This window comes from Dermacentor variabilis, chromosome 7 (assembly GCF_050947875.1).
Source record: "Dermacentor variabilis isolate Ectoservices chromosome 7, ASM5094787v1, whole genome shotgun sequence".
Lineage (NCBI taxonomy): Eukaryota > Metazoa > Arthropoda > Arachnida > Ixodida > Ixodidae > Dermacentor > Dermacentor variabilis.
The window spans coordinates 70,533,859-70,544,336 of record NC_134574.1 but is presented as its reverse complement, the minus strand read 5'-3'; the positions used below and the strand labels follow the sequence as shown (position 1 = coordinate 70,544,336).

The 10,478-nt window shown below is 46.5% G+C and overlaps 1 protein-coding gene across 3 annotated transcripts in view; it reads right to left on the bottom strand.

Moving 5' to 3' along the window:
• Positions 1-2,648: 2,648 nt before the first annotated feature.
• LOC142587515 (BPTI/Kunitz domain-containing protein-like) overlaps positions 2,649-10,478 on the bottom strand; it is a 66,428-nt gene continuing 58,598 nt past the window's right edge. For all 3 annotated transcript variants that reach the window (XM_075698583.1, XM_075698584.1, XM_075698582.1), the window contains one exon: positions 2,649-2,757. In XM_075698583.1, coding sequence (XP_075554698.1) covers positions 2,736-2,757 — 22 coding nt within the window. In that variant the 3' untranslated portion in view covers positions 2,649-2,735. The remainder of the gene's footprint in view (positions 2,758-10,478) is intronic.

Here is a 10,478-nt window from a genome sequence, read left to right as displayed (position 1 = left end):
TCCTGGAAGAAACTAGTAGTCGTCGGAAGGCCCGCAATCCAGTGCCTCCTTTTCGTTGCAGTCAAAGATAAAAGAACTCTTCTGTGGGTGTGAGACTTCAAATATTATGAATAATTTAGACAAACTGTTCCCAAAGCTCAATCCCGTTGCATAAATCTTTATAGAAGGGAGCTATAATCACCTTCGTTAATTTGACTCCAGTGCTGGGTAATGATGCTGCGGATGTTGAGGCAGCCGTTGCTTGTGCATGTTTCGACGACCAGCAAATTTGACATTTCCTATAGAGAATCTCTGCAAGAAACCGCGTCGCATTGTCTTCATATATCAGGACAGCGCTATGCTCAATGTCGAACTCTTTCTCTGTAATAGCCTGTTCAATACAGCCATTTAACCTTGTCACATCATCATTGTTAGTCTTCAGTCACTCATACGTGGAATTCAACTAAATGTAAGTTATAGAGTCTGCGAAAAGAGCCATTGCCTCGTTTATAATCAATGTTCTGTGCTCACCGCGACGTCCGCTTCGGCTTCAGTCACTCCATTCTTGGCTCTTCACTGATGGCCCTTCGTATGTTTTGGGCTGTAAATGCCCGTTTTTGCGGCACAAAATATAAGCGATGGCCTTCCAGCATCTTGTATAAGACTCCGATGCGTCATTTAAGCGGACCTGGGGACCACCTGGCCTCCAATTTAGAGCCCCCCCCCCCCCTCCCGCCTACCGCGCGCTCGCGCTCTTTTGCATAGTGCCTAAATCCAGCCCGAAAGGTGCAACAAAACAAGAATGGAGAATAGTATGGTTTGCGGCAACAAATCCACGAGACCAACGAGCACCGCTTTGAACTGTGTAGTGCTACGTGCTCCGCCTTGTTCAACCACGAGAGATCCAACTTGAACGCGTTTGTCCTCCTTCTAGCAACATAATGAAACAATCTTCACAAAAATGAATGCGTATCCAGGGAAAGACCTGCCCACGATCTCAAAAGAATCCAGGTCCCAACGGCACCGGCACAGCTACAGATGTAGTGGTTATCGGTTCTGTTGCATACAAAATTGGGCAATGCAAAGAGAAACGGTACCTGTATGTCTTCACCGTAACAAATATGTGCATCCAAGTGCATCATTCTTTGAAGACTACCTTTCTACTTTTCGACCCCTCACTTACACAGGCCATGATTGTGATTTCCGCAGAAGTTTTTCTCTCGGCACCTTTTCTGACGCGACGACATTATGCTTCAGCGTCATAGATCAATTTACCTTAAACACGACGGCTCCATTGTTTACAAGCCTTTCTGAACTATAATTACAATACAGAAGCTTTCAAGCTTGCGCTCTATTTCTACCACACATGTTTATTTTCGCATAAGACAAAGAGAGACGGAACAATCCCATCTTGCAAAAAGTCTAGGGAAACTAAGGAAGTTTTGTTTGTATTACAATAAAAGTGGCTTAGGTAGCTGGCATCACTGAGTGCAGACGACCATGGCCGCATGCGCTCCAATAGGCACCATCTGTCGCGCACCGCGGGTGGATGCGCACAGGCACTCAGAAGGGAGCTGGCGCGACGGAAAGCGTACGTGTGGTCGGCGCTTGAGACTTAGGACTCGAACGTTGTTAAGCCTAAATGAAATGTTGCGACAATAATGGCACAATTAATTCATTCTTCTTAGGCCTTTTGTGGGATAATTGCCATGGCATATTTAAAGGTACGGTTGTCTTTGACATAGCTCGCTTTATACTTAAGCAGGCGTCATTTTACCAATAGCCATGCTTTTTCTAAGAAAAAATTCCATGAATTTTTTTTCCTACTCCTGGAGTAGCAGGGTCTCTAGCAGTCGGAAGAGGGCCTAGCTTCATGTAGATTGCCTTGTGTTTATCTGGGACGCTGCCTTCAACTTCGCGCGGTCCTGCAGAATGAAGTACCTGAAACTGAATGGTAAACTAAAGACAACACTGCACGGTTTTGGAACACACTGACCAAAGGATAGAAAACAACAAAACCATCGGATCAGCGCTTTCGTGAGTCGGTACTCAGCCATGAGTCGGCACTTGTGTGGGATGTTCCGTCTTTTTTGCCCCTTCGCACTTTTGTTGAACATACACTTTTACCGCATGTTGAAACAGACTGTAGTTATTCAATGAGCGAAAAACGTAGATTGTTATTTGCTGTTGGTAAACAGACCGCAACAAGCTTTTGCAATCACCCCCACCCCCAGGTAATGTCTGGGTAAAGTGTACTAACCCTCGCACTGTCTTATCATTTGAATTTCGGAAGCTGAATGCGGTAATCGATTTCACATAACTCCATTTAATGGCGTGAGAATGGTTATTTTATAAAGTTGCAGTTTGGAGGATTGAGACAGTGTTCACAGTATGTCCTAAATATAGAGCTAGTTGTCGACTGATTTGCATTTTCTGACATGTGTTATGTCATGGTTGTAAAAGGAACACTAAAGATGAGACTATTCAAGGACGTTCCGTGATATGCAGAAACGGTGACTGTTATCGTCGCAATAAGCAGACCAGTTTCAGGTACACATAAAAAAAAGATAGAATACTAGTGTTCCAGGTAGCAGTAAGGACGTTTTCAGATCCACGGCCAGATAAACAGTTGTGAAAATGTTCGCGGGGATAAGCTTCGTTAAAGAATGCTCAATACACCCGTTGTACGTATATTAGAGCACACTTGAACGACTTGGTTGTGGTAAGACAGTTGAAGAAATCCGGTGCTGTGCCTCCTATTCTCCGAAGGGAAATCCTCTGTAAGAAAGTGAAAAAATTAACGCTTAGACGAGTGTGTGTTCTTTAGTTTGTTCTACCTAAGAAGCAAGAGCAAAAATCTGTTGAAGTAGTTGGCTCTGTTTTCACACGACATCAATTTCTTCAAACACTTGTCTGAATTTTTTAGCCAATAGTAAGAATTTGTTCCCCATGTATCAGTTTTTTTATAATGCTGCTGATTCCTTAGGGCCGTCTAACGGGCCTTCGGGGTGCATTAAAGGGTCCCTGAAACGGTTCGGACAAATTTTGTATGCGCGTAGGGTACAGCTACAATAAATCTTTACACGACAATTTGTGTGAAGCGTCTCATATTAAGAGCGCTACAGGCGAATAAAAGTTACCCTCTTATATAGTCGCGCATTTTCTCCTCAACTCGTTCGCCGAGTGATCGGGGCTAAGCCCTGCCTTCGCTGTTTATGCGTCATGATGCGACGTCGTCCTGTGGATTTTCGGTTGTCTCAGAGCCAGCGCGCGAAGCCTTTCTCTCTCCGTCAGTCACCTGGTAGTCGATGCCAAGCGAGAGCTATCGAAGCAGCGTATCTGGTATTCTGGTAACCACAGGCGAGATGGGCTTTTCAGTGAATGGGAGCAGGCGTAAACTAAAGCCCCTCTATACTACTATTGCTGTAATGAAGGAGCTTAACGGAGGGGTACGTGAGTCGCCTGATCGGTCTATATGGTCCAGGCACTTGGTGGGGCAGAGCTTATCGAACAAAGAAAGAACTGATATTGCTCTAACCAAGTGTTCAATATTACGCTACTGCCAAATATTTACACCTGGAGCAAAGTAGAATATACTTCGTTACTGCTATATTTGTTCTGTGTTTGGTTGAGCTCCGTGCCACCAGGTGGCTGCACCATGCAGACGGTTCACGTTCGAGCCTCCGTTCATACCGTGAAACGGCCAGGATCAGTCCGCTTGCTATTAGCGGCGAGAACACGGAGGAAGGAAACTAAGGAGAGGCCCTACCCCCTCCGCGCGCTAGGAGAAAAGTGTGGCGGAAATGACGTAGTAGGTTCTCATTTTTTTGCTGCTTTTTTATTTTTTTTTGTTGTATGGCCACGTCTTTTGGGCCACAATGGCGGCGTTGTTCTGATTTTGAGCGCTCACACGTGTTGCTCTGGTAGGTTTCGTGCCGTGGCAAAGGCGCTGTGTGGGCGGGTTTGCGTTAGTCACCGTGTCTTGTTGCGCTCTGTTACCTGCACTGTGCTCTGCCGGATGTTGCGCGAGCGTGGGCGAAACCACGCGCAGCGCGGCGTGGTTTCGCGAAAGATGTAAACAAGAGAGGAGGGTGGCACAAAAGGCGGAGCATCGCGATGAGCAACGCCAACTTCCGGCTTCACTTTTGCTTCACGAAGAGTGACGTCAGGGCCTCTCCTTAGTTTCCTTCCTCCGTGGGCGAGAATTAGGAGTGGCGCCCTCTCGTGAGTGACGTCATGGCAAGGACGCCGCTCGCTCGGCTCTCTCGGCTGCCGCGCGCGCTCGTTCCTTTCGTCCTTCGTGTATGCTTGGGGTATGGGTGGCTCGAGCCGTGCTTATTGAACGCTATGTCGGCATCTTTCTGCTGCTATGACTGAACCACAGTTCCTTCTCCTAAAGCGCATGAGTAAAAAAAATTGCGGCCTGGATATCGCAAGCTACGTAGCGTTGAATGAGTCTACTGGCATTGCAATGGATATATGAGCCGTGTCTGTCCATAAACTTTGCGTAAAAGGAATGTCTGCAAATTCAACACGCGGAGTTGTGTATGGTACCCCGCTAAACACTTAACATTCCCTTAGTATTTAGCTATGAGAGACATTGCATTTTACATGGAAGAAAAATCTTGGTAATTGGCGTCAGCATGTTATCCGTGTTAGAAAGACACTGCACAGCGAAGCTGTCATAATGATTCTTATTACTTTGGCGTGTTGTTCCGTTCAAATATGGCCATTCATTAATGCGTAAAATGCGTGAAACAGACATGTTTCGCTAAAAAATTTGGGCCGAGAAGCCTGTGTGAGTTCGCCAAAAAGATTCCTCATGTATATCCCTCAAGCAACAAGCACCAGTAAATTTCTCAAGTGAGTTCAACGTGTAGCACGGAAAAGGGAATATATATTGGTACATTCCTATTTGCAGTCTGTAAATAGTTGCAAGCCTTCATTAACTTTACTTCAAATTTCCGCCACTTAAAATAAACACGTGATAAACCTCCTAATGTAGACAAGCAGTTAAAGAAGCAAGTGGTGCTGGTAGAATCTAAACTGCAGTATTAGTTAAGTCCCCGTGTTAATGCCGTGTGTTTCTGTGAAGAAATGCGAAAATTCGATATTATATCATGAACTACTCGTCGTGAGCAAACCTGTTTTAGCGGATTAAAATCAACGTAACGGTTGTAGAAGTCATATAACCAGCGTTTGTGACCTACTTGTTGCACCGCGGCAGGTATGGTATCATAACTGGATTCTTAGATGCTATGTTTTTGCGATTGTCCATCCGCGCATAAAAAAACCGCAATGGGCTGGTCTGCGCTCCTTAGGCTGGCACTGGAGTTGCCTTTGAGAGCTGCATTGTTGCCTAAGAAATTAGCTCTCTGAATAAATGTTCGCAAAGGATGACGCCGTAAAAATATATTTGAGACGACCGCCATAAGTATACAAGCAGAGAGAACGAGGGCGAACAAACGAAAACACCGCAGAAAGCACCCTGAAAACGCCCGAACTGTAGCAGACGACAGGCGCGAGTCCTTGCCCTGACGTCAGGCGAGCGGCGCTCGCAGCGCCCCTGCAGTTCGTTCTCGGGGCTAATTGCGTTTACCCGAATGCCGGGCACGCGAAATACTATTGTGGTAGTAAACCTCTGGCCTAAAGTAATGGCTTGAACCGCAAAAATCCTGGCAGCGGTCGGGTAACGACAACACCAGGTGCTGCAGCTTCTCCGCTCGTCTGCTGCTTTGCAGAGGGACACGATGTCGCACCTTGACATATTGCCAGTCGCTTTGTTTGCAGCTCACGACGTAAGAAGGGCGAACCATGGTGCTCGCGAAAATTACCATCGCGACCACTACTGACCGCGGAGCTCTAGTCAATGCGGAGCCCGTTGCAACACAAGTAGATGACACTTCCTGTCTTCCAGAAACCTTCAGTTTAGTGGTAATGTGTTTTTGTGCGTTCTGTTTCTGTAACTTTCTTTCTTTACGGAAACAATTACCTAACATTCCTCCTATAACGAACAACATTTGTTCGCCATAAAGTTGGAAAAATTGTCGATGACGCGCCCTGGGCAGCCAATCGGACATCTCGCTCTACTGGCGTGATATATAATCACCCCGCGTCACCTGGTCAGCGGCGGCTGAAAACTCAGCCGAGTGGCATGCTGCGACCGGTAGCGATGTACATACATTTTGAAAGCCTTAAATAACTTCGACGCTTTACGCCAAGCACTTATGTGCTTCAATTAATGATCACAAGGACCTGTCTTAGGGTCTCATTACGTTTGTACAATATCGTAAAAATTGTTTCAGGGTCCCTTTAAGCAAATATGACAGGGTGAGGGCCACATGTCCCTGCTCGCCCAGTCGAAACTACTTGCTCGTAAAGGTGATTTACGGTCTGTTGGCGATGGTTACATTCTGACTTTCCCAAGCGAGGCCTATGGACTATGACACTTGTGTTGAAGGTCTATTTTGGCTGTTTCTTTCGCAACGTAAGCCATGGACGGAAATATTACGGGCTTGATAATGGATACAGTCATTCAAAAAGCACTGAAATACCTAAGGTCATTGTACTAGCCGCAACGTCGGACATATTCTTCTCGGAAGTTGGACAAAGCGCTTATTAACAATTCAAAATAAACGTGACACCTCTTACTAAGTAGTATGTAGTAATATCAATGTTCAGTTGCGATTATATTCTAATTTAAAGGCATAGCCCAAGTTCAGCAGTGAGTCATAACTACCAGCGCGCACGCGGAAATCGAAATCTTTACCTATGTTTCGTTCCTTCTCTTTACCATACCCCCCTACCCGCCGTGGTTGCTCAGTGGCTATGGTGTTGGGCTGCTGAGCACGAGGTCGCGGGATCGAATCCCGGCCACGGCGGCCACATTTCGATGGGGGCGAAATGCGAAAACACCCGTGTGCTTAGATTTAAGTGCACGTTAAAGAACCCCAGGTGGTCAAAATTTCCGGAGTCCTCCACTACGGCGTGCCTCATAATCAGAAAGTGGTTTTGGCACGTAAAACCCCAAATATTATTATTATTATCTTCACCATACCCCAGGACACGAAAAATTTGGTTGCGTGCGGGCGCCGCAGTAGAGAAGCGGTGCCAAGCAACCTTTGACCAGTACAGCTATGGCGAAGCATGCCCAAATACTCTCAAAACATATTCATAAATACGAACGGCATTTTCCCATGATTCTTGTAAAAAAAACTGGCACGTGAGCTGAGCTGACATTAAAAAAAAGTTAGTGACGTTTCAATTCGTGAACGGTGGTGGCGCGCGAACGTATGGGTGCTATAGCGCACACGAAGCTGTCGGCCCTAGTGCGCCTACACGACGAGACTGTCCGCATCGCAGATTGAGAAAGGTTTCGGGCGGCCGTGCTATCTGCGACAGCCACCGCAGTAGAACGCCCACCCCCTTTTCAAGATAGGGCTCTCATGCCGCGCCGAAAATATCAGCCGCCGGAGTAAAACACCTCCCACCCAAATGAAATGACGCGCTTGCTCCCCGGGTTCCTGCCTTGCGCGCGTGACATTGAGCCGCCATTCGTCGGCTCACCGTTGCTCGCTTTCACTCTCACATGCTGCATACGCCGCGCGGGTACGACGGTAACACGAGGCGAGCGCGGTACGTCCATACGGCACACAGCAGCGTTAGCAACTGCCAAAGGAGGCCAACCCTACTGCCTCTGCCTACCCTCCCGCTCCGTGACGCGTCGCCTCTTTTCTCGTTGGGATGAATGGATGGATGTTATGAGCATCCCTTTTGGAACGGAGTGGTGGGTTGCGCCACCAAAGTCTTGCTATTACACTGCCTAATGTCCTACCTAGGTTAAAAAAAAAAAAGAAGCACGATGAATTCCCATAACCAAAATTTCTGACCCTCTTTTGTGAACTTTGTTTTTGTATGTCTCAGTCTTTTGGTCGTTTCCCTACTTTTATTACACCAACCTTCCAATCACCTCTTGTTAATCTCTACAGCGGACACGTTTACTTTCCCCCTGCTCTTGCTGAACCCAAGGGCTTCAAGGATGCCAGTGGTGCCTAAATGGACCGCTAGGCAGATATCTTCACATTCTAATAAAACATGCTCCATCGTTTCTCTAGCTTAGCCGCAGCAAGTGCATGCTTCTTCTTTCTTCTTATATCTCGCTTCATAGGTGCGTGTTCTAAGGCGTCCTCATATCGCTTCAAGAAGCAATGAGCTTCCCTTTGAGTTATCATGAATTGTTTCTTTCCTGATTTCGTTTTTTCCTTTTAAGTAGTTTTATTCTCCCGCTTCGCTCAATGCCACCTGTACTCCGTTCCAGACTGCATTAGCAACGCTGTGGAAGCTACGCAAGAAGTTCGGGGACGAAAATGTATTACTCCGCGCGTACCATCAATGCTTCGCTAAGCGCCGATGGCGTTCGCTTGCGCTGGCGTGCACGTCAGGCTGGTGCGGCGAGCTGCCAATGAAACAGTCGAAAAGAACGCAATAAAAAGCAAATTGACCTAAAACAACGCATTGGATATCGGTATACGACAGTTTGTTTGTTTCTAAGTTTTAACACTTCCTTCATTCAATATTCAGCCTGTATAAAAAGCAGTTTCGCACAACTACCATCAAGAACATCGAACTATTTGCAAGGGCGGCCGAAGCCACTGCAAGAAGTCCCTATAGCCTCCACAGCGTTGTACCTGATGTCTGAAACGGAGTATAGAGTTTTCTCTAGGTGGCATTACTTTTCCGCGCGTTCAGCGCGATCGCTCGTACTTTCCCCATCGTGCTATTTACCTCTCCACCTTCAGGCGCTTTTCTCCTCTGGCGCTCGCTTCGTTCCCGGCTTCAAACGTTGCCGACTTGACTGGCAGGTCACAGATGCTTGCGCCTAGAAAGCGCTTAATAGCTCAAATTCCAGCTACGGAATTCAATAGACCAGTAATAATCACAACAGCGGAACCAGGCAAGCATCGGCGAATATTGCTATGGCAAAGGATGCCTAGTTACTTACAGAATATACTGCTAAAAAGGAACCACATCATTGTATGGTCCTTGACAGAGATCTGGCACCCGAGCTCTGGTAATGTTAAAGCAACTAGTAACATATATCTCAGTTTTAGAGTTGACGAGAATTTTCAGAAACACCCGCAGAAGTTAGAATACCGAAACTTTTGTGCACACTCCAAGTCGATGGTGTATCTGCGTATGGGATGGTGTATCTGCGTATGACATCCTCCAGTGCACTACATCTGCAGGCTAGGAGTGGCGCCTGACACCGGCGAAAGATGCCGAGAGCGAGTGGGGCTATGCAAATCCAGGTACAACCAAATTAGGAAGGCCCAATAAGCTTGAACAAAGACACTCCCTCACCAGAACAGGAATTCGCCTCCCTGGTGCAGTATTCGGCTACAACCTCCCTAATGAAATTGTCTCCTCAATGAAATGGCCCTCAGTCCCCAGTGGCTGCGGCGGTCAGACAAGGTGGCGGTCAGACTTGCAACGCAGCAGAGGGTGCTAAGAATATCTGGGTCCGGACAGGCCGTAAATGGAAGCTGACCCTTGCAACTTTTAACAACCGAACCCTCTCGAGTGAGGCAAGCTTAGCAGGACTCTTCGAAGAACTATCAGACATTGTTTGGGATATTATCGGCCTTAGTGAGAATAGAATACCTGGTGAGTCTTACACATTACTGAATAACGGCCTTGTCCTCTGCCATAGAGGTCTCCCGAATAAGAATCAATGCGGGTTCGGATTCCTAATCCATAAATACATAGCGGGTAACATTGAAGAATTCTACAGCATCAACGAGAGGGTAGCAGTAGTCGTAATCAAACTCAATAAAAGATATAGATTAAAGGTACTACAAACCTACGCTCCAACATCCAGTCACGACGATGAGGAAGTAGATCAGTTTCATGAAGATGTTGAATTAGCGATGAGAAAAGTGAAAACGTGGTATACAGTAGTAATGGGGTACTTAAATGCAAAAGTGAGGAAAAAGCAGGCGGGTGAACAGGCAATTGGCAACTACGGTGTCGATTCTAGGAACGCCAGAGGTGAGAAGCTGGTAGAATTCGCAGAAAGGAATAAGCTGAGAATAATGAACACTTTTTTCAAGAAACGTAGCAACAGAAAATGGACCTTGAAAGCTCTAATGGCGAAACCAGAAATGAATTTGATTTCATGCTTTCACTGATGTTCAAGTAATAGGCAGGGTAAAATGTAGTGATGATAGGTTAGTGAGGGCCAGGGTCCACCTCAATTTAAACAGAGAAAGAGTAAAATTGGTAAAAAAAAGGTCAACTTAGAGACAGTAAGGGTAAAAGCAGACAAATTTAGGCTGGTACTTCCAAACAAATATGCAGCCTTTGAACAGAGAGATGATGATGATCACATAGAGGTAATGAATGAAACCGAAACGAGGCTGGCTTCAGATGCAGCAATTGAAGTGGGAGGCGAGGCACCAAGGCAACCAGTAGGCAAGCTCTCTCAAGCAACAAAGGACCTT